This window comes from Thunnus thynnus, chromosome 14, assembly GCF_963924715.1.
Source record: "Thunnus thynnus chromosome 14, fThuThy2.1, whole genome shotgun sequence".
NCBI classification, from domain to species: domain Eukaryota; kingdom Metazoa; phylum Chordata; class Actinopteri; order Scombriformes; family Scombridae; genus Thunnus; species Thunnus thynnus.
In genome coordinates, this window is record NC_089530.1 from 856,707 (window position 1) to 880,392 (window position 23,686).

Genomic DNA, 23,686 nt, shown 5'->3' on the forward strand with positions numbered 1-23,686 from the left:
AGATATTTCCTCATTTGGTGTTTTGATAATGTTGGTGGAGAGCGCTGTCTAACACATCAAACCCATAGGTGTTTAATTAGGTTGAGATCTGGTGACTGTAAAGGCCATAGCATATGATTCCCATCATTTTAATACTCATCAAACCATTCAGTGACCCCTCATGCCCTGTGAATTGGGGCGTTGTCATCCTGGAGGAGACCACTCTCATCAGGATAGAAATGTTTCATCATAGGATAAAAGTGATGACTCAGAACAACTTTGTATTGATTTGCAGTGACCCTTCCCTCTAAGGGGATGAGTGGACCCAAACCATCCCAGAAAAATGTCGCCCACAGCATAACAGAACCACCAGATCCCCTCACTGTAGGGGTCAAGCATTCAGACCTGTACCAGTTTTTCTTTTAATTTGTCTGTACGTCACCGCAATGTCCACACAAGATTGCGACATCTACAGTTGATCGTGCTCCATTTTGAAGTGTCGTCTATTGAGAGTCTGAACGTATTATGTAAAAGATAATCTAAAAGTAAGTGTGTGTTAAATGGTTTTAAGGCATGACATGAAGTGCCTTAAAACCATTTATTGCACACCTACTCATTGATTATCCCTTACTTAATTATTTCAAGCATTAATCGGTTATTGCAGCACATTTACAGCAAGTATTTAGTTTCCTCTTGTTGATAAAATTACCAAGTGGCAGCAGAGTGATGTGGTTCTGAGATGTCTAAGACCCGTGTTCCACAAAAATACCAACAACTCGCTTTACGCTGCCTATTTGCGTGTCTCCTTCTGACAGTTCACTGTGCATGCAGTGCTGGGTACCACAATACCACACAGACAGGCAAAGCAAATTTCAAGGTCAGGAAAAAAACTCTGTGTGCTGCTTGTGTTGGTCGTTGCACTATTACAAAAATTACGGCTAGTCTGAATTAGAAGCCATAATAGGTTACCCACGGTCCTTTGTGTTTTGATTATGGTTGGTTTTAAAAGTCCAACACCTTAGAGTAGGCTTAGACATTATCACTGTGACCGTAATACAATGCCTGTGTCTCTCAGGCTGGTCTTGAGAGTAGGGAGATAATGTCTGTGACTGGGCACAGATGTAAGGGCAGCCTGAGGAGCTACTGGGCTCCAATCATTACAGATAGGGAAAAATAGAGCAATATCCTGTCCACCAATCCAGGCAACGGCAGCAGGTCTGTTGAGCGCCTCACCTAGTTGCCTATTGCTACATACTAACTGAAGTGATAAGTAGTGATAACAGTAATATCGTTACCAGTTGTAGTGTTAGTAGCAATTACTTCCAGGTGTGTCAACTTCAAAGCCCCAACAAAAAGGAAACGTAAAGACGAATGAGGAAACGTCAACATCAATATTCCTAAATACCCATTAACCTTGTCTCACTTCACCATCAATGGAAACGTTCAGTTTAATGTGAATTATAACGCTAAATAGGCTAATCTTAAGATCTAACGTACTATCATTTTTAAATCAATATTTTGTGTCAGATTATTGGTTTAATGAGTAAATAGCCTTGTAATAAGCGGGATAATGTTCAGTCAGAGACAAAAATGACGACAAAATGGACCCCGACAGGATTTTGGGGTTCATTTCGCAATAATGACCCACTCACTGAACATTATCCCTTACATAAAAACCTATACGTCACAATGACATAAAATTGATGTATAGGGGATGTAATCCCAATTTAATCTTGCGTGCGAATTGTTTTTCTTTTTTTTTTTGTTCAGGTTTAGACCAGACCAGGGATAAGCACCAGGCAGACGCAGCAGTTAGATGATAGCTTCTCATCCAGCCCTTGGAAAGAATTTATAACAGTAAAGCTGACAATGTTGTGGTCAAGCAGTGGTTAATGTGGTTTTATGCTTGTTAACATCATTTCAGAAGGTTTTAACTTCCCAATTTAAGTTTGCTAATACCATCAAATAGGCATCTGCTAAATTTTTAGCCGTGCTAATGTCAGCTAACTGATTAGATAGCTAAGTTAGCTAGCATGAATAATTCATAAACAACTCTGTGTTTGTTGTTAGAGATCTTAGAACAAACATTACCCACAACTTGCCTTTTATCTTACTATCATCATCATCTTACTATCTGCTAATGTTACGCTAGCAGCTCACAGGAATGTAGCCAGTAACATTAAAGCTAATGGCCAACATTAAGGCTAACTGTTGTTAGCCTGAAACAGCACCATTTGACGGCACAACTTGTCTCTCTTTCAGGTTCAGTCAGCTCTGTTTTTTACCTCATGACAGACAAATCTCTCCCCCAGAGTGCCACAGATTAGTAGGGTAACTTGATCAAACCTAAGTTAGTTAATCAAGCAGGGCATATGGAATGGTTGTTGAGACAGCCAGAAAATGTAATGTTTCTTTGTTGGGTTGCATCACACCTTTCTGTTTGTTGACATGGAGTTACAGGTATGTTTGTGTGTGGTGTGTGTGTGTGTGTGATCTCATGTTTCACACACAGTGAACACTTGATGTTGCTGGAACCCAAACCTGTGTCAAAAATGAACTTATCACTCTCTTCATCTTATGTAAAACTGCTTTAAATGTCTGCCTTATCTGATGGGAAATCAAGCTAGCGTAAAAGATGGCTAAGCGTTTCTACTTCAATCCTATGCTGTGGGCCTGTTGCCTATTCAGTCACTGCTACAGCCTGTGGTTCATCTGCCTGCCAGCAGCTTTGCAACTGGCCGAATTTAAAAGTCAAGCCATGCAAGAGGTGTACAATGTCCTCTAAAAGATGAAAGACTGAGGTGGAGGTGCTGGATGAGGTACAGTCACACTAAAAAATATAAGGTTTATTATAATTTTCATGTACAGGCTTTATGGTACTTTTTTTATGAACTATTAATATTCAAATCCAAGACTAATTAATGTTCAATGTTTTCTTCTTCTCTGTGACTTTCAGGTGTGTTACCGAGTGGTGAGGCAGCTCTGTGGTGTTTGGGGCTTTCCTGTTATGGCTGTGTGAGTCCAAGTTGAGATGAAGAAAGCTGGAGTTTATCCCAACGCTCTCTGCTGTAAACACATGTAGCTGTTAGCGAGCAGCTGCTCTTATGTCTCCCCAGGTGTTTGTTTTTGGCAGAAACTCTCCGGCTCTCTGCCTGCTCAGCCTGCTTTCTGTGTGTCTCTCTCTGGATGGCAGGCAGGTTGCTCCGGATCTGATTCTAAGCAATGGTCGTCCTCTGGCTCGTCCCCATGTCTGTGTGTGCCACCGTCACACACGCACTCTCTCTGTCGACTGACACTTGCTATGCACTCAGCTATTCCTTAAAGGAGCTACGCTACTTGTATAACACATTTTAGTTTAGAAAACATCTTAAAATGCTTTTTTTTTTTAATTCCCCGATGTTTAGGCCCAGGGGGGGGTCCAGCGGCCCACTGGTCTTGCAATACACTGGTGGAAACCCTACTGACCGTTTGAGTCATGGAAGTGCAGACAGCTCAAGTAAAGTCAACAGTGAAGAAGATAACCTATTTGCCCACAGCCATGACATGGGAGACTCAACAGACAACCACTGTAGTACAGGTACTGACTCAAGAAATGAGTCAGTACAGTGTAATTCAATTCAATTCAATTTTATATATATAGTACCAAATCATAACAAAAGTTATCTCAGGGCACTTTTCACATAGAGCAGGTCTAGACCGTACTCTTTAATTTAGATAGACCCAATGATTCCCCCATGAGCAAGCACTTGGAGACAGCAGCAAGGAAAAACTCCCTTTAAATGAGAAGAGACCTCAAGCAGCACTAGGCTCTAGGTGGGCAGCCTTCTGCCTTGACCAGCTGGGTTAAGAGAGAAAGAAGGGCTCTTTAAGATATGATGGTGCCTTTGTAGGTGAGGAGAACGATTTTAAATTCTATTCTGGATTTTACAGTAAGCCAGTGCAGAGAAGCTATGCCCATTAGTCACTTAGACCTGAAATGATGAGTTTCCTTTTAACAGACTTGATCTCTGTCATTATAATAGTCTTGTAATAGTCTTATCATAGATTTCTAATAGAGTTTATATGTCTTATCTTGTCTCTGTCCTTCTTCTTTCTGCCTAGGCCCAAAATGACCCTGAAGCACACCCAGACTGAGCTGAGGACCAAGCAGGTAGAAGTGAAAAAGATGGACAGTGGCAACAAGAAGGATCAGGACTCCCTGCAGGCTGCAGACTTGAGTATCAAGGTACCATGTTTGTTATTTGTGAGAGCAGTTAGGGCAAGCAAAAAGACTTATTTGTACTCATGGCAGCTGCCATTCCTTATGTTATACATTTTGCATTAATGTTTGGGGTATGTGTGCTTGTGTGAATGCAGATCATGGATGTATAAAAAGAACTGGATACAGCATTGGAGGTGTGGCCCCATTCATTCCTATGAAAGTTGCTCAGTGGTGCATGAAGCAAAAAAAGCCACTTCCTGAAAATATACTGCACACACTCCATGGGCCCAGTATGCCCATAGAGCATAGTCACTAGAGACTTCTGACAGCCATGACTGCTAACTTCTGGTCTAGCCCTCCGGCTAACTTGAATGGTGATAAAACGGTTCAATTGTGCAGCTCCTCTAGACTTTCGAAGCGTGATCGGACCAAATGGATCAAATTCTGATAGTGAAACGAGTCCCAGGGGTTGGTTGTAAGTCTATGGGAAAAAATCTTTTTGGGCCCAATAGCGTGATGGAAGTTGTAATTACACAGTTTGGCCACCAAAATTGGCTTCAAAGCCCAGCACTATGGGAAGGAGAGTCTGCTGGAGATAGGTTGAATATGAAATTCACTCACACATTTCATTCACAGGTCTGAAATATGACCACAAAACACTGTTTCCTGGATTCAATTCTATGTCATTATTCACTTTTTTTTTTTCAAAATCTCCCTCCCTCTCCGCAGGAATGATCATCATACCTGGAGTACCAGAAACTGATATGTGAGATCCAAAACTTGTCACACTGTCACACAAAACACAAGTTTTTTAAAGGGTTTATTTGTCTCTTTTAGGTGTTGGTGTTAGTGTGTTGAGTTTTAACAACATACAGGCATTCACAGGGGAAAAAGGTCTTAGTATGTTTTCCCATGTCCCATTTTTGTATAAAATGGAGCCTTTAATAATTGCCTGGAGTTGTTTCTGTTTTGTTACAGTTTCATGTTTTGCCAAGTTAGTAATATGCATTGATGGTACATGAATACATACAGAGAGAGAGGAGCTCAGTGCATCATGGGAAGTTCCCGGCAGTCTAGGCCTATAGCAGCATAACTAAGGGCTGATCCAAGGCGAGCCTGGCCAGCCCTAACTATAAGCTTTATCAAAAAGAAAAGTTTTAAGCCTACTCTTAAATGTTGAGAGGGTGTCTGCCCCCCGGCCCGAATCTGGAAGATGGTTCCACAGGAGAGGAGCCTGATAGCTGAAGGCTCTGTCTCCCACTCTACTTTTAAAGACTGTAGGAACCACCAATAAGCCTGCATTCTGGGAGTGCAGTGTTCTAGTGGGGTGATAGGGTACTATGAGCTCTTTAAGATATGATGGTGCCTGACCATTAAGGGCTTTGTAAGTTAGGAGAAGGATTTTAAAGTCTATTCTAGATTTTACAGGAAGCCAATGTAGCAAAGCTAAAATGGGAGAAATATTATCTCTTTTTCTAGTTTTTGTGCAGCTGCATTCTGGACCAGCTGGAGAATCTTTAGAGACTTGTTAGGGCAGCCTGATAATAAGGAATTGCAATAATCCAGCCTAAAAGTAACAAATGCGTGGACTAATTTTTCTGCATCTTTTTGGGACAGGATGTGTCTGATTTTTGCAATATTATATGAGTGAAAAAAGGCAGTCCTTGAAATTTGATTTATGTGGGAGTTAAAGGACATATCCTGATCAAAGATAACTACCAGATTCCTTACGGTGGTGCTGGGGGCCAGGGTAATGCCATCCAGAGTAGTTATATCATTAGATAATGTGTTTCTAAGGTGTTTAGGGCCAAGCACAATAACTTCAGTTTTATTTGAGTTTAGTAGTAGAAAATTGCAGGTCATCCAGGTCTTTATGTCCACAAGGCATGCTGGGGAGTTTGTTTAACTGATTGGTTTCATCAGGCTTCATTGTTTAATATAATTGGGTATCATCTGCATAACAATGAAAATTTATGGAGTGTTTCCTGATAATATTACCTAAAGGAAGCATATACATGCCCAGAACCTTGTGGAACTCTGTGTCTAATGATAAATAAGATTTAAACCAGCTTAATGCAGTTCCTTTAATGCCAATTAAATGTTCCAGTCTCTATAATAAGATGTGATGATCAATTGTGTCGAATGTGGCACTAAGATCTAACAAGACAAGTATGGAGAGAAATCCTTTTTCCGATGCAGTTAGGAGGTTGTTTGTGACTTTCACCAGTGCTGTCTCTGTGCTATGATGTGCACTAAATCCTGACTGAAAATTCTCAAATAAACTATTGTTATGTAGAAAGTCACATAACTGATTAGAGACTGCTTTCTCAAGGATCTTAGAGAGAAATGGAAGGTTAGATATAGGTCTATAGTTGGCTAAAATGCCTGAATCAAGAGAAGGCTTCTTAAGAGGTTTAATTACAACTACTTTAAAAGACTGTTGTACATAGCCTGTTACTAAAGACAGATTGATCATATCTAGTAAAGAAGCGCAAACTAAGGGTAAGGCTTCCTTAAGCAAGTTGGGATAGGGTCTAAGAGACAGGTTGATGGTTTAGCTGAACAAATCATTGAAGTTAGTTCAGGAAAGTCGACTGGAGAAAAACAGTCCAAATATATGTCAGGTTTTACAGCTTTTTCTAAGGTTCCTGTGTTTGGGGATAAATCAGTGCCTGTTGAGGGCAGGAGGTGGTGAATTTTGTCTCTAATAGTTAGAATTTTTTCATTAAAGAAGCTCATAAAGTTGTTACTACTGAGAGCTATAGGAATACATGGATCAATAGAGTTATGACTCTTTGTCAGCCTGGCCAAAGTGCTGAAAAGGAACCTAGGGCTGTTTTTATTTTCCTCTATTAATGCTGAGTAATAGGCAGCTCTGGCATTACAAAGGGCCTTCCTATATGTTTTAAGTCTATCTTGCCAGACTAAGCAAGATTCTTCCACTTTGGTGGAACGCCAGATCCTTTCAAATTTTCACAATGTTTGCTTTAATTTGCGGATTTGGGAGTTATACCATGGAGCTAACCTCTTGTGTTTTATTATCTTCCTTTTTAAAGGGGCGATGGAGTCAAGTGTTATTCGCAATGAGCCTATGGCACTATCACCAAGATTATCAATTTGAGAGGGACTAAATAAGCATAAGAGTCCTCTGTAGTATTGAGACATGACATTGAATTCAGTACTGATGGAATTGCTTCCTTAAATTTAACTACAGCACCATCAGATAGACATCTAGTGAAGACGTTTTTGTCTAATGGCGTGCAATCCAGTAATAGGAATTCAAAAGTTATTAAGTAATGGTCTGATAAAATAGGATTTTGTGGAAAAATTATTAAATGTTCAATTTCAATCCCATAAATCAGAACAAGGTCGAGGGTGTGGTTAAGACAGTGAGTGGGTTTATTTACACACTGAGAGAAGCCATTTGAATCTAATAATGAGATAAACACAGTGCCAAGACTATCATTATAGACGTCAACATAAATGTTAAAATTACCTACTTTAATTATTTTATCTGTACTAAGGACTACGTTTGATAAAAACTCTGAGACTTCAGATAGGAATTCAGAATATGGACCAGGAGGACAGTACACTATAACAAATATAACTGGCTGTAAAGTTTTCCAGGTTGGGTGAGAGAGACTAAGAACAAGGCTTTCAAATGGGTTATGATTAAATTTAGGTCTAGGGTTGATGATTAGGCTCGAGTTGAAAATGGCTGCAACTCCACCTCCTCAGCCAGTGTCTCGAGGAATATGAGTATTAATATGACTGGGGGGAGTGGATTCATTTAGGCTGACATATTCTTCATGACACAGCCAGGTTTCAGTTAGATAATATAAATCAATATGATGATCTGAGATTAAATCGTTTACTATTACGGCTTTAGATGACAGAGATCTAATGTTCAAGAGTCCACATTCAATTCTCTTATTTTGTTGTACTACTTCTTGCAGTAGTGGTTTTAATTTTTATTAGATTTTTACGAATGAATCCTCTTCTGTTTACCTTGGATTTAATTGATTTAAGTGGTCGGGGGACAGACAGTTTCTATGTGGTTTTGAGTGGGTAACTGCTCTGATGGAAGCGCAGAGAAGCATGTAAGACTGCAGCTCTTCCTCCTGGTCTCAACTCTGGGTTGTCATGATTTTGGTCTACTAATAAACTCAGCCATATTTCTAGATATGAGAGCAGCTCCATCCAAAGTGAGATGTATGCCGTCTCTCCTAATCAGACCAGGTCTTCCCCAGAAAGTCTGCCAATTATCTATGAAGCCCCCATCGTTTGCTGGACACCACCTTGACAGCCAGCGGTTGAATTGTGACATGCGACTATACGTGTCATCACTGGTCAAGTTTGACAGGGGCCCAGAGAAAACTACAGAGTCTGACATTGTTTTTGCATATGTACACACCGACTCAACATTAATTCTAGTTACTTCCGGTTGGCATAATCGAGAGTCGTTCCCGCCGATGTGAATAACAATATTTACATTTATCCTTAGCCAGCAGTTTTCAATTTGATTCTATGTCGCCCACTCTGGCCCCAGGAATACATTTAACTATGGCTGCTGGTGTCGCTAACTTCACGTTTCTGACTATGGAGCTGCCAAAAATCAGAGTTGGTTTCTCAGCAGGTGTTGCTGAGTGGGGCGAACCTGTTAGAAACATGAACTGATTAGTGGTGAACCATGGGCTTCTGCTTAGGGCCATACTTCCGTCAGATAGTCACCCAGCCACCCTGGCTTCCTGGCTGCTTGGGAACTACCGGGGGAGTAGGAGCTACACTAAGTCGGCCTGCACCAGATACTGGGGGCTGGCTAACCACATTAGCTGCTGATTGGTTTTCCATGGTGCAGAGCCGCACTTCGAATTCACTGAGCCTCACCTCCAACACTGCAAATAAACTACATTTATTACTTGTACCGTTTTCACTAATGGAGGCAGAGGAATAACTAAACATTTGACACACTGAGCAAGAGAGAGCAGGAGAGCGAGAGGGAGAGAGAGAAGCCATCGCTAACTGTTTCGCTAGGTTTAGCTGCTAAGCTAACTGCTGAGCTAAAAATAACTAACAACTGTGGGATTAGCGAGAAAAGTCGGTAAAAGAAGGAGATAGCTAACAGTGCTTGAGCAGAACTAGCGCAGGTTTAAATATACAGCAGGTATTTATCCACAGTAGTGAGAAATACAGCAAAGTTAACTGAGCTGGGAGCAGCAAAAACACTATCAGTAACCACAGTCGGCAAACGGCAATGACACAATACTCTTACCGTAGCATGTCAGCACGTCACTTGGCCTTGACTTAGGACTGGTTGATCTTCACTTGAGACTTGTTGGTCTTCACTTGGCCCTGACTTGGGCCTTGTTCGTCTTGACTTGGTATTTGTTGATCCTGACTTGGGACTTGACTTGGAACCTGTTGGTCTTAACTTGAGACTTGACTTGGTACTGGTTAGTCTTGACTTGAGACTTGACTTGGGACCTGTTGGTCTTGACTCAGGACTGGTTGGTCTTGACTACAGACTTGACTTGGTACTGGTTAGTCTTGACTTGAGACTTGACTTGGAACCTGTTGGTCTAGACTTGGGTCTGGTTGGTCTTGACCTGAGACTTGACTTGCGACTGGTTGGTCTTGACTTGACACTTGACTTGGGACTGGTTGGTCTTGACCTGAGACTTGACTTGGGACCTGTTGGTCTTGACTTGGGACTTGACTTGGGACTGGTTGGTCTTGACCTGACGCTTGACTTGGGACTGGTTGGTCTTGACTTGACACTTGACTTGGGACCTGTTGGTCTTGACTTGGGACTGGTTGGTCTTGACTACAGACTTGACTTGGTACTGGTTAGTCTTGACTTGAGACTTGACTTGGAACCTGTTGGTCTAGACTTGGGCCTGGTTGGTCCTGACCTGAGACTTGACTTGGGACTGGTTGGTCTTGACTTGACACTTGACTTGGGACTGGTTGGTCTTGACTTGGGACTTGACTTGGGACTGGTTGGTCTTGACTACAGACTTGACTTGGTACTGGTTAGTCTTGACTTGAGACTTGACTTGGAACCTGTTGGTCTAGACTTGGGCCTGGTTGGTCCTGACCTGAGACTTGACTTGGGACTGGTTGGTCTTGACTTGACACTTGACTTGGGACCTGTTGGTCTTGACTTGGGACCTGTTGGTCTTACCTTGGGACCTGACTCAGTGCCCCACTTCTGTCTGGTGTTTCCTCTCACTGCAGACGGTTTTGGTTAGTTTTTTTTATTCGGGAGACAGAAAGCCTCCTTTTGATACTATGGAGGAGAATGCAGTTTGTGGTGCTGAAAGCATTAATAGAGCATTTTAAAAATATCTCTTTCCAGAAACAGTGTCCCAGTCAGTCTGGATAATCCACAGAACACACTGGAGACTGATGTTTCTTATCAAGTAGGGTTTGGTCCTAATTTGGTAAGTAATATTTTGTCAGGACAGGTTCAACCTGAAATTACACCCACTAATAGTGGCAATCTGACACCTGGGAAACAATGGAGGCTCTGAAGTCAACATCCTGTCACTGTAACATTGGCCAAGAACTCAGAAGATCAGATGGAGATAAGCAGAGCAAGGCTTTGATTTGTCCCCAAATAAAAAGGCCTGATAGGCTGGATTTCAATGGGCGACTTTCAAGGCACTGATTGTTTTTCCTGGCAACCTCTCACAAACGCAGATGATTATAAAGCTTGATCTTGATACTATCATCAAAACTCTTTTGGAGCAAGGCCCTGAGATGCTTGTTTGTCCCAGGAGATGGATGTAGAAGATAACATTTTCACAGATCCTACTGAAACAGCTGAGGATTTTCTGTGACTGAATTCCAATAAGGCATCAACAGGGGGCCTAACAAAAACAGAAAGGACCTCCAGGCATCCAGTCACGGAGGGCCTCCATGTCTTGTTCACTGATTGGTTTGGCAGGTCTTTATCAAGGAAATCAAATAAACGATGATCCAGAGACTGTACCTTAGTGCAATGTCAAAATTGAGCTGCGGAGATATGATATGTAGATTCAGGTGTAGTAAATCATCAGGTATAGATTGCTATCTTGTGCTGCTCCATAAGTTAACATTTGGAGTAGATGTCCACAGTCCTGAAAACGTTTATTACAACCTATTGTATGAAAGTGTTGGACAGAACAGACCAGTGGTTTCAAATTCTTATAATTTGTATTTGCCCTTACCAGTGGTGGGATAACATTTCACATGTGCAGTAGCCAGGATGGGATCTATTTCCCCAGTTAAATTAAGAGATATACAAGAGTACTTCGGTGATTTAGTAATGTAATTCTCTAAAGTTGTTGTACTTGAAATAAAGTATTGTCAAAATCAAAGCATCAGTAGTGAAGATATCTTTTATCTATCTTTTAGTCCTTTTGAGTGAAGCTCCAAAAACACTGGGTCCCACACTTTCCATAATGCAACATAATAGCATTTCTCATTTGAGCCTCCCTGACTCCTTAATGCCCACAACTTTCAAACTCCACACATCCAGTTTTTAATGCAAGCTTTCTGCTGTAAATTCATAGACTTCAAGCTCTAGCTGAAATGACTAAAGTGATGTCACTTTTCTCAATTTTCTCAAAGTTGACAAAGTGGCTCTACAGCCACAGAAGACTGCTTTCGTAGGCTGAATAGTACGCCACATGACTAAGATATTGACTTGCAAATTGGTTGAGAGCCCCATTAATACACAGAGGGATCAGATGTATTTTAACAACATTCAGGTATTCTAACTAATTAACTAACTAATGATAAATTAGTTAGGTTTTCTGTCATTCTTCTCTACTCTTAGTAGAGTAAAAGACAGCATGTCTCTGTCACACTTGTGAAAAACGAGAACAATGAACAAGAGAAGCATATCCAGCCAATATCTAAGAATTGTATACATATTGGACAATTCTATACATCATGTGCCAGTGCATGAAATAGTTTGCCCTTCAAAGAGGTGGACAGTAATGGTGCAGAGGTTGGTGTGGTAGATAGGCGAGATAGGGAGTCGACTTTCATGCTGTTTGCATTCAGTTACAGCCATGCAATTAACATTCATGTTTTTATAAACTGTACCTACGATCTTGACCTAGCCTTAATCATGTGTTTTAGTTGCCTAACCCTAACTATAGTTTATTTGGCACAAAAACACTAATCTGATTTTCAGGGCATTTAATCAGGTCATTTGTGTTGGAAAGAGGCTTTTGGTTAAACACTACTGAGGAATTAGATGTGTGTTTGAGTTGAAGACATACAGCATTCTTTAATTGAGAGGAAGTGGTTTTACTAATTAGAGCTCCTTTCAGCACCAGGAGCTGTCCATGGTCTAAACTGTTATATAGTCTCACAGTATCAGTCTGCTCTTCACATGGGGAACTGATTAGTAGATGCACTTCATGTCAGAATCTTTGGGTTTTATATTTCTGTTGTTTTGATGAAGGCTTATAAGAGAAAACATCAGATTTCAGTGAGGTTTTAAATCATTTTGGTGGAGGGAGACACATTTGGGATATGGATCTGATATGATCAATACCAGGATACTAGTGTGCATGTACATGCGCTCACTGTAGAAACACATTTTTGTTGCACTCAAAGTTACAATTTCAGCTTTAAAACTGTTTGCTAGTGATGTCTCAAAGTGGCTAAATCCACAGTAAGTACTTCCTCAATATCAGCACTCTAACAACTCCCTTTCGCTCATTCTTACTTCCACTCTTGCTGTCTAAGATTTGTACCGTATGCTATTTAGTGGTGTGGTGTGTGTATGGGATGGAGGGATGGAGGGTTTATTACTGTAAGTTGCATAGGAGACTTTTGCACAGTATGTGTTTTGTTGTTAATTTGTACAAAAAAGCAAATGTTTTAAGATAAGATTGTGGTGAACATGGCATTCTCATGGCACCAACCTCAGGCCAAATTGTACATTTTTGCCCCAGTAGTGGTAAGGATCTAAAAATAGCTAATTTTGTTGTCTGGTGTGTAAAGCACATTTCATGGGGCTGCTAGAGTGGGTAGAATTCTAGCTTCGTGAGAGGTGAACATCAGTTGAATGACCACCTTTTACTAATTTATTGTTTACAAAGATAATTAGGAGAAATCAATAACTGTTCAATTTGGTATGGAGTGAATATGAAGCCTGAAGACATGAGTAACAGTGAGTGAGGGGTTGCTGAAGGCTGATGGAGTTTTGTCTGCAGTCATACAGTTGGGAGGAAGTGATAAGCAGGGTGGGGAAATGGTTCTGTATAATAACAGGCAGATAAACAGGGACACAGCAAAAATACCACATCCTGACAATGGTGGGTGCAAACATAGCACAAAATCCTTCCTGTGCCTCAGACAAAACATGAAACCAAATCCACACTTACAACATCATTGAATATTTCTGCCTGAAATTAACTAATTACAACAGAAAATTAGAGAGAAATCAGGAAATGTGGGAAAGAATGAAAAAGGGAGGGACCTTGTTAAAAAAGGATGTCGCATTTAAGGAACAGTCCAGCATTTAACATGTTTGCTTTGCATGCTTGCTTTTCCCGTCAAATGAGAGGAATGATATGACTTTTCTGTATGCTATGTCCAGTAAATTTATGTCAAGGCTATGTTTAGCCTTGCTTAGCACAAACACTGGAAGCGGGGAAAATGATAGCCTGGCTCTTTCAAAAACTTTATAAAAAACAAAACACTTTCCAACAACTTCAAAGCTGTGTGGTTTACACTGGATATTACATTTTGTCATGTGATAAGGAAACTTATGTAATAAATAAGGTGAATAATACTGTTAGCTTAATAAAATAATAAACTAAACGACTGATTAAATGAAATGATGCACCTTTGTTGCTGCTGTTTCCAGAATCACATTCACCTGAGACAGTGTGTAACTCTTCTGAAATATAGTTTTTGTGAATGAAAAGACTACTGACTTATAATACATGAGAATAGGCCAAATCTATTCAGCTAGGATGTGACTGGCACTTATAATTACTGGTTTAAGCAGTGATTTAATATTGCAGCCCATCAAGGTGGAGCTGATGCTAACTATTTTATATACTGTTCATTAGTTTAATCTATAATAGTGCAACATATTTTATAAGATGACTGGATGTAATGTAAAATTTCCACATAAAAGTAGTAGTCATTAATAAGGAGTAGTGGTTATTGATTTCCATGGCAAACATGATGCTTGTAATAATGATAAAGTGAACTATGAAAGCTTTTTGAATTTAATGGTCACTCCACCAATTTTACATATCCTAATCAGTTTACAAGTCATGAGGAGAGGAGTATGCAGCCTGTGAAAACAATTGTATAAAGTCTTCCGTGCCTCTCGAGGACAGCTGTCAGGTCTGAGAAAATAACCATGATGATGTCATGTGATGTCATCAGTTATATCTCTGCTTGGGCTTGGAAACTTCATTTTTAACCAAAGGCCTGAGTTACAAACTGTAAACATGGACTTTTTGAAGTTTGAAAGAAATGGGCAGCAGGCAGAGTTGTCTAACAAAACAAACTAATGAGTTGCGTTATGGGAAATATAAGGTCCAGTGTTTATGGAGTTTGACCCATGCTAGAGTATGGAAACCTCAGCCTCTGCAGCTTTGATTTAGTCCATTGGTTTAATCAGTCTGTTGTTAAGTCTCCCACCATATTGACGTGGCATACTAAATCGGTGGAGTACCCCTTTAAAGACAGCTCTTTATTCAAAGAGCTGTCATGTTAGTCACACCCAGAGGACAAAACTATAAGCAAACATAAAGATGATGTGAAATTGGAAGCTTCTTGCTTTGTAAAGTCTGCTGTCTGGCTCTGGTGTTAGGTCTATGTCAGAGCTTCCCATTATCAAAATAATCTGTAATTGGTAGACATACAGTATTGTTACATACCTTTGATAAAAATATTATCAGACTGTGATGGATTACTTGTTGCAACTAAGTATTCATAATTTTTACTAGAAAATGGTTGATATGTAATGTGATAGGTAGATGTCCATGCATTTGCCGCATTTCCATACTACAGACTTATTGTATTCAGTGCATATTCAGTGTATTGTCATGATACTGTTTTCAATGTGCTTTGAAATGCCACAGTCAGTTAATTGTCACACAGAGAAAACAAAACATGTTTCCGAAGGCTTAATAGTTACTTTTTTGCAGCTTCTCCATTTCCTTCATGCACTGAGAGAACAGCACACCCAAAAAATCTAAGTTTTTTAGTCTGCATACTAAGTGTTGTTTTAAGTACACTTTATTGTGTCACTTCTTCAGTGTGAACACACAACAGACTCAAACATTGAAGAATAAGTGTGTAGTTTGGAATTGGGATATAGTCAGAGAAAGACAGAAAATGATGACTACTTTAACAGATAAATTAATTGATCAAATGCAACCCATTCAGGAATATCAATGTCAACCACACTGAGCTTTGTTTATCTATGTAACCCTATCAGTCTGATAAACTGATTTTATTCCAACATCTTTGCCACTGACCATCAATTTCAGCCTCCATAGGAATGATGAGGCATTTAAGTATTCAGTGATAACCGTAAGCTCTGGGCCAGAGGCCATGAAATCCAAGAAGAATAATTCCATCACATCTGCTAATAACATCTCTGCACTGAGACCACTCTGCTAAATTAGATTGAGAAAAAACTGAGTCATTTCCATCAGAGCCAATTCAGGACACAAGGGGAGAGTCACATTATATTTTCGAAGCATTAAACACAGTGTGTTGTGTACACAAAGCCTAGGACATTAGAGAGTACTGCCTAGCTATATGAAATGATTGAATAAACGTTGGAAGCCAGTTACATACAAGTTACATGTTGAAAAAATGTGTGTTTGTGTTGAAATCACTCACATCAGTGATGTTGCCTTAAGTCATTTATTGCACAAATGTATATTATATACCATTGCTGAAATATTTGACACAATTGACACAGATGAAGTAATGACTGTATCTAACTATTAAAGAGATGATTTTTCTTAAATCAGACCACTCTGGAAAATACCTTAAAATTATGAAACCCAGTCCCAAGACTCAGTCAAATGGCCTGTTTTTAACCTGCACATCTCAAGTCCATATAACATATGCGTTGAAAAATCCATTCTAGATCTCAGAACGCAGGTTGGGATATCTCTTCAGCAGTGTTGTGGCTTGTTTTGGGTGCAGATGTCCTCCCTGCATTCTGGTCTGTTCTGATTTGTTCTTCATAGCAGCCTGTGAGGGTGGAAGATGATTTGTTACCAGTGCTATTTAATAAGTAATGTGTTTAATAAAGTGTAACTAGGTACATTTAGCACATTAGCAGTCTAAACTGGTAGTGTACAGAAACTCTGTAACTTAAGGTCAAAGTGACTGATGTGAATGATTAAGGGAGAGGTAGACATTCTTGACTGATGTGAATGATTAAGGGAGAGGTAGACATTCTTGGTGTGTCCAGCGTTCTCTGTACTGAGAACATACTTTGTCACTTCCTCAGTAGAAAGACCTCCCAAGATTAGCACATGGCAACAGGGAAACCAGGGCTCGTATTTATCAGGCCTCTCAAAATCCCTAACAGGAATCTTGCTGAAAGTTTAGGACTAAAAATACTCCTAACTCAGAGTAGGACCTGAGACTCATTTATGAAGCGTCCTACACTGACTTTCAGTAAAGAGAAGGAGAGTGTGACTTTGCTGTTTTACGACAGTCGGAACCATAAAGTAGAAACTCTGGTGACATGATGTTGTTCTCTGACAGTCCTGGTTTGAAATATTACACTGTGGTAAAAAAAAAGTGAGTGAAAAGAGTGAATAATAGCACAATTTTTAAGTATAGGTTTTATGTGTATAGGTAAAAAACTTGCCAATTACGCCAAAATTAGCTCATAAAATTATATTTACAAATACAGTTTTAGCCTAAAGACTTTAAACAAAGCCACTCACATGACTTAACTAAATAAAATGCAGTCCATTATGTGAATTAAAATAAAAGGTAATGACTCAGCTGTGTAAAATCAGCCTCATCTGACCACATTATTTTACAGTTCCTATAATATTGCTACACAGGCACATATTGTATACCCTCTGTGTGCACTCTGTGGCATCTTTCTCTTCCACTGTTCAATTCTCCCTTCAACTATTTCAACTACACTTCATGTTATCTGATGTTCCCTCCATGCAGGGAAAAATTGTTATTGTGCACTGTGAAATGCACTGTGTGAACACCTTCTAAACATTAGCATTGTAATGAAGCTGAGATATCTGACATTCAGCCAGGAGAACATGATTATGTTCATATTAATTTGAGTCTTAAATACATTTGTTGATTTCAACACTTATCCAGATGAAATAAAGTAAAAAGTAAAATAAGTAAAAAGTAAACCTAAACAAAAAATATTAAGAACAAACAAAAAAACAAAAATGTATTAGTTCATAGTTCAACACAATCTATGGTACATAGAATTTTTGTCATTTCAATGTCATTATTTGCAGAGGATTTGACAAAATTGATATTGAAGACACAAACAGGAAATGGGCCCTATCACTGTAATGCTCTCTGCAACCATGATGTGAACTGCTCAGGGATAGAGTGGTCTTTTGAGCGTGGTGCACTCTGATTGATGAACATTTCCTGGTTTCCAGAACAGCTGCGGGCAACTTTGAATTGACAAAATCAAAACTGTTGTTCTGATTCACTTCACAACTTTCTGACATGGACATATTACTTGATGTGGAGATGGAAAAGTAAGATTCTGCAGCAAACAGCATCGTGCACTTGTGGGTGAGAGAGGAAGAGGGGGAGATTTTGTTGTGCCTCCTCCCAGGAAACAGCTAGAGCCTGCTGTCTGTGAGCTGCCATTATTATCTTTTTCTATAGTCTGCTGCAGCCAGCTGAACTGGAAACAAGGATTCTGCTGTGCCACTGTGATCACAACCAGTGTGTATTCAAGTATGTGACCTCAGGATCTAAGGATCTAAGCTAGACTGATGTTGATGATGACTGATGATATATTGTATTCCTCCGTGTTGTAGACCTCCATTGTTGTCCAAAAACAATTAAAAACAAGTCAGTGAGTTACACTGCTGCACTGGGTGACATGTTGCTTTGTCCCTGAAGAGAGTGCTTACCATAAGTTTGTTTAGAAATGGCTCCAAAGAGGCAATCACATTTTCACTCTCAGGAGAGAGTTTTCCTGTACAGCAGATGCCACATTTCATGTGTAGAAATGTGGTTCCATTTACAGACCTTCACTAGTTTTTTGTGCTATCACATGACTTTGTGTTGAAGTTCTTTGGGAAATTTATCATGTAGCACAAGGTCATGATACGTAGCACAACAAGCTAGCGAAGCTATAAACAGAACCGCTTTCCTGCGTGACTGACAATAAGAAAAATATGGAAAATCATCATCCTTATCCTTTGTGTATGCATTTGTCATATGGCCAAATATCAGAAATAATAATTAATAATACTGCTTTCAACCATATTGCCCTACCTTAGTGTGTACAAAAATAATTTGGTGTATTTTATAATCTGGTACTTCCTATGAACTTATTTCCCAGTGTTCACTTGTTTTTGTGCTCTGTATATTTGTGCATTCCTCTACTCAGCCTGCTTTAAATTGGACATGCACATCATCTGATAGCAAACAGCTGCCTTCATTAACCCTGGTGAGTTGATGATAAAAAACAGTTTGCTAAATCCTGGTGTCAGTTGTGTTGTCTGTATGTAAATATGTGAACGTACCTGAGCCTTCTCAACACAGGTGTAGAAGGAGTTAATCTCATTCGAGCACAGACCGTCCACAAAGTTGTTCTGCTTCCAACAGGCCATCATGACTGACATCTCTGTGATACAGGTAGCCTCTGTGGAGAGAAAGCTTCACGTTTACCCTTTAATACTGATTTTATTTTATGTAACAATTTCAGAAGTTACAGTTGTCTGAACAAGCTGTGGAAGGTGAAACATAGATGTTGCTATTATGATAAATGCCTCTGTTACTCAACTGTTCAAGTTAATCATCATTTCAAAATCATCACCTTAAAAGCCCTGAATTGAATTGAGATGTCCAGGATTCAGTCCTGTCCTGTCAGTCTGTGAAGTTAACATTAATGTGGTTCAGAAGAGTTGTCATATGTAAATGACTGTATTGTATATTGTATATTTTTACTGTAACTGATTTTTGCAGGATGTCTCAGGCATCCTTACTTTATATAGAGAGATAGATGTTGTTTGGGACTGAGGATAAAGGTGAGGATAAAGGTGATGAGAAACAGCTGTGACTAACTGAACCACAGCCCCATAGCACAGGATTGGCTGACACAGGACAGTGTGCTTTTTAAGTTGATCTGGGACAGGTGAGAGGAGCACAGCAAGGGAGAGAGGACAAGTGTGTCCAGAGAAGTGGAGAGTTTCACCCACGACAGAGTTTGGACCACAGAGTTGAGGTGTTCCACCGGGAAAGTCTGCTGATGGAATAAATGGTAAATGGTAAATGGACTGCACTTTTAGTTAGCGCCTTTCTAGTCTTCTGACCACTCAAAGTGCTTTTACAGTACAAGCCACATTTACCCTTTCACTAACACATTCATACACTGATGGTAGGCGCTGCCATGCAAGTTGCCAACCTGTGCATCAGTAGAAACTAATCATTCACACACATGTTCACAAAACGAGGCGCAGCCATCAGGAGCAATTTGGGGTTCAGTATCTTGCCCAAGCACACTTCAACATGTGGACTGGAGGAGCCAGGAATTGAACCTCTGATCTTCTGATTAGTGTATGACCCGCTCTACCTCCTGAGCCACAACCAGCCCAAATACAGGGCGATGGAGCAAGAGTAAGGCCCGAGACAAGGTCCTGGACGGATAGCTGTGGACAAGCAAGGCGGGAGGTGGAAAGACTTGGTTCAACGCCCACTACACAATAAGTAAAGAAACGTGAACCAAGTGAACTCTTCCTGTGTGTTGTGTGAGCCGCTGTTTGTGCAAACCCACAACTGAAGGTGTTTTTTTTTACTTTCTGCAGCGGCTGCAGCAGCTTCAACAAGGAAGAGGGACAGTGGGACCGTGCTGCACCTGGGAATTTAAGTAGACTCCACTTTCTTATTTATTATTGCCCATTAGTGGTATTGGACTTTGGCATCACCATTTTAAACAAAAGTTGTTAATTCTGTTTTTTACTTTTGTATCATTTTATCCAGTATTTTACCATAGTATTTTATTAGTTTTTATTCAATCATTTAAAGTTCTCTTGTGGCGATGAATTTTTTAACAGTGAAAACACTTTTTATTGCTGGTACACCAAGAACCTCACATTATCGTGTGACAACTACATAGGTCTGGTAACCTCACTTCTTTCTAAACTGGTTAGTTGCACCACAGAAAACAAGTTGACTTGACTTTTCTCTGACTGACTGGTTGGAACTGAGGGAGGACCTCAACAACAGAATGAGGATTTCTAACATAACTTCACCTACTTCCATGTCATGTGGACCTCAAACCAACAACAGGCGACTATATTATTTCATGTGATTCTATTCATGTAAACATACAGTATAACAGAGATAAATGTGTTCTAATGCTTGATACAATCGTATCTTGTTCCATACTACATAGACTGTGAGCACAGGTCTGGAGTTTATAGAAAATAATCTCAATTTAATCCAAAAAATGTGATTTTGTCCATGGATGGTTCGGTCCTAGATATTATTAAAAGAAAACTTTGAAATGGGAATTTAAAGTGGGGAAAATAATCTTCCCACTCTCAACTTTTCAGCTTCAGAAGGAACAAGACAGAAATATATAATCAATTCAAACCAACCTTCGGCCCAAATAAATCTCCCATCACTATGTGCTGCCTGTCAGATGAGTAAGTGGCTCTAAACACACAGCTTGACTCTCTATTTACCTTTTCTAATCAACACAACTCCAGTCAGAGGAAATGAACTCTGGTTGTTATACTGCAGGGCTCAAACAGCTCTCAGCACTGTTTATAACTGACTAGCTCATACAAGCTCTCTATTGGCTGTCTACATGAAATCATCATAAGCCCGTGTCCTTATTTTAACTGCCACTGACAAACATAATAAGCAGTTAACATTTCCTTTAGCCAGGATGATGCAGCACATTTTGGGAGCTTGTATGTGGACCTATGCAATCTCCAGGATTCAGAACAGAAGGATTATTCTCCAGGATGCAAAAACTGGTAGACATACTGATTTTCTTTGGATCTTTAAAGGAGCAGTTCACCCGCTGGACGGGGTCTCTCCCTCCGCAACTGTCTGCTGGGGGAGCCAGCAGCAGTGTCGCTAATGAGAAGGAATTTCTGATTCCTACGTACAGAACCTTTAATGAAACAGACTGAACAGACCCAATATGTGGGTCCAATGATACAGATAATGCCATCCTCAAGGCGATCTATGTCACAATTATCATAGGCTGAAGCCTAAATACAATATAATAATAATTTGTTTTCCATGTGTTCCACATTTTCTGTATCATGTGAAAAACACATTTTGGGAGTTTTCTGACATTCAAAAGTCAGAAAATCTCTTCTCTCCTTTGTATGCTGTTTGTTGTCCTACACTTGTACCCCTCTGTTAATGTTGAATTATCACCCAGCCCTGCTAACAGACCAACGTCATTTATACAGCCTGCAATGTAGGTCATTCATTCATTCATAGGTCAATCTGACTTAGTAAAGAGATGAATTGGCCTAAGCTTTTCAAGTAAACTAACAGGGCTTTGTAATATGACGGTATATACTGCAAGACAAGTTAGAGATGTAGGCATGCCATTTATGTACCGCAGTATCTGTTAGTATTAGGCCACTGTTGCTTTGTTCACAGGATGGTTACATTCATGTGATAAAGTACCTTCATATGTATTCTTATATTCTTTGGATCAACCAACACATATTCCCATCTGATGATTTTATCTATGAACCACTACAAACTTAGTTTGTGGTCATGACGTCACTCAGGAGAAAATGCTAAAGGTGCACGAGACCATGCAGTCCAACAGTCTTTATTTTTACCTCCTTTCTTAGGTTTGCGGTTGGCCACCGCATCTCTCAGAGCCAGAGTCCTGTTGGGTTTGATGACAGGTTTTCCGTTGTGTTTACTGAGCAGCCTGCTGACCTTCTCCTGGAACAGGACGCCTCCTTGCGCTGCCATGTCTCACCTGCCCACTGACTCTGCTGGAAGTCAGCAGTCACCACCAGCACAGTGCGCTGATGTACGGAACTGTCTGTGAACGAGAAGAGATCGAAAAACAAACTATCTTCCGTTCAATGCCCTATTCCTTAACCGCGTTGCTCAGTGTACCGCCATGTTTTGCCGTGAAACGGTAGGTAATGTCGTAAAACACATGGCGAGGCAAGCATACAACCCATGCCAGATTCACGTGCTATCGTAACTCTCAGTGTTAGTTGTGCGCGGCATGGAAAATCCTAAGGTAAAAGCACTTATAAATATTAAATCATATCATATTAAAGCAGGGTATACTACTGCTATTATTATCCTCTCTACTACTGTTTCTACCGCTACTGAATTCAATAGTCTTCCACTATTGAATTCATTATACATTCTATTTATTAGCTATCCTTTTTTTAACCTCAGTTCAAACTAAACTATTATTAGTTTTCATTAGCATTCATTTTTTCTCTTGAATACCACGTGAACAACAGAATAGAAGAAATGCATTCCCTCTCCTTCCTTAATTTTATTTTGTTTTGTACATTGGAAGAAAATAAAAACATTGGCAGTATTTAGGGGGGAAAAAAACACTGCAAATTTTAAAAAAAATAACACATTCAGCAATTTGACAACACACACATGGCATAAGAAATGGGTTTTAAATATAGAAATCCAGCAAGTTAAGAGTCTGAGTGAAAGAAAGAAAGGAAGAAGCTATTGTTTTTGCCTTTAAATATACATGAACTAATAATTTTTAAAAATGGGAGAGCAAAGTAAACAGCCTATATAACCAGGTTTGCTTAAATATGAAATTAATGGCCCGGAGAAGTAGGAAGATGTATAAACATCTGATGGTAACAGTACTCATTGATTATGTGTTTCAGATCACTCCTGTTGTTGCATGGTGTTAGTCTGTGATGCCAGCTCACTGATGAAGACAGGTTGTCTACAGTTTCCAGTGTAAAAGTCCTCTGCATTGTGTTCGTCTGGCACCTGGCCTATGGCTACATGACATTCAGGGAGAATGCAGGGCAAGTCTTAACATCAGCTTATTTCTGAGGGCATGTTCAGAGTGGATGCAGCGTCAGCAGCTATTACAGTTGGTATCATGTCAAATGAGATCAAGTTCAACTCTATAACACCAGCCTTCAGATGAAACATCATACCCACACACTGCCACTGTGTTACCCACATTTCAAACTTCTCCCAACAAATATGCAAAGTAAAAAACTCACCTCATGAGAAGAGGCAATGAACACCTGGATTGATTAAATATTAAGTCAGCTTAGTTTTAGGTCTGGTTGTACACAA

General features: G+C 39.9%; 1 protein-coding gene and 1 long non-coding RNA gene across 2 annotated transcripts; one reads left to right on the forward strand and one right to left on the reverse strand.

Annotated features, from left to right (window-relative positions):
- Positions 1-16,059: 16,059 nt before the first annotated feature.
- On the reverse strand, positions 16,060-22,534 carry chchd1 (coiled-coil-helix-coiled-coil-helix domain containing 1). The gene is made up of 3 exons (XM_067609251.1): positions 22,216-22,534; positions 18,925-19,043; positions 16,060-16,414 (listed from the first exon to the last, which is right to left on the reverse strand). Exons 1-3 carry the CDS (start codon positions 22,352-22,354, stop codon positions 16,304-16,306), a joined length of 369 nt encoding a protein of 122 aa, XP_067465352.1. The 5' UTR covers positions 22,355-22,534; the 3' UTR covers positions 16,060-16,303.
- Positions 19,050-20,443, forward strand: LOC137196569 (uncharacterized). The gene is made up of 3 exons (XR_010931264.1): positions 19,050-19,661; positions 19,957-20,107; positions 20,206-20,443. It is a non-coding gene; the product is annotated as an uncharacterized lncRNA (long non-coding RNA).
- Positions 22,535-23,686: the final 1,152 nt, after the last annotated feature.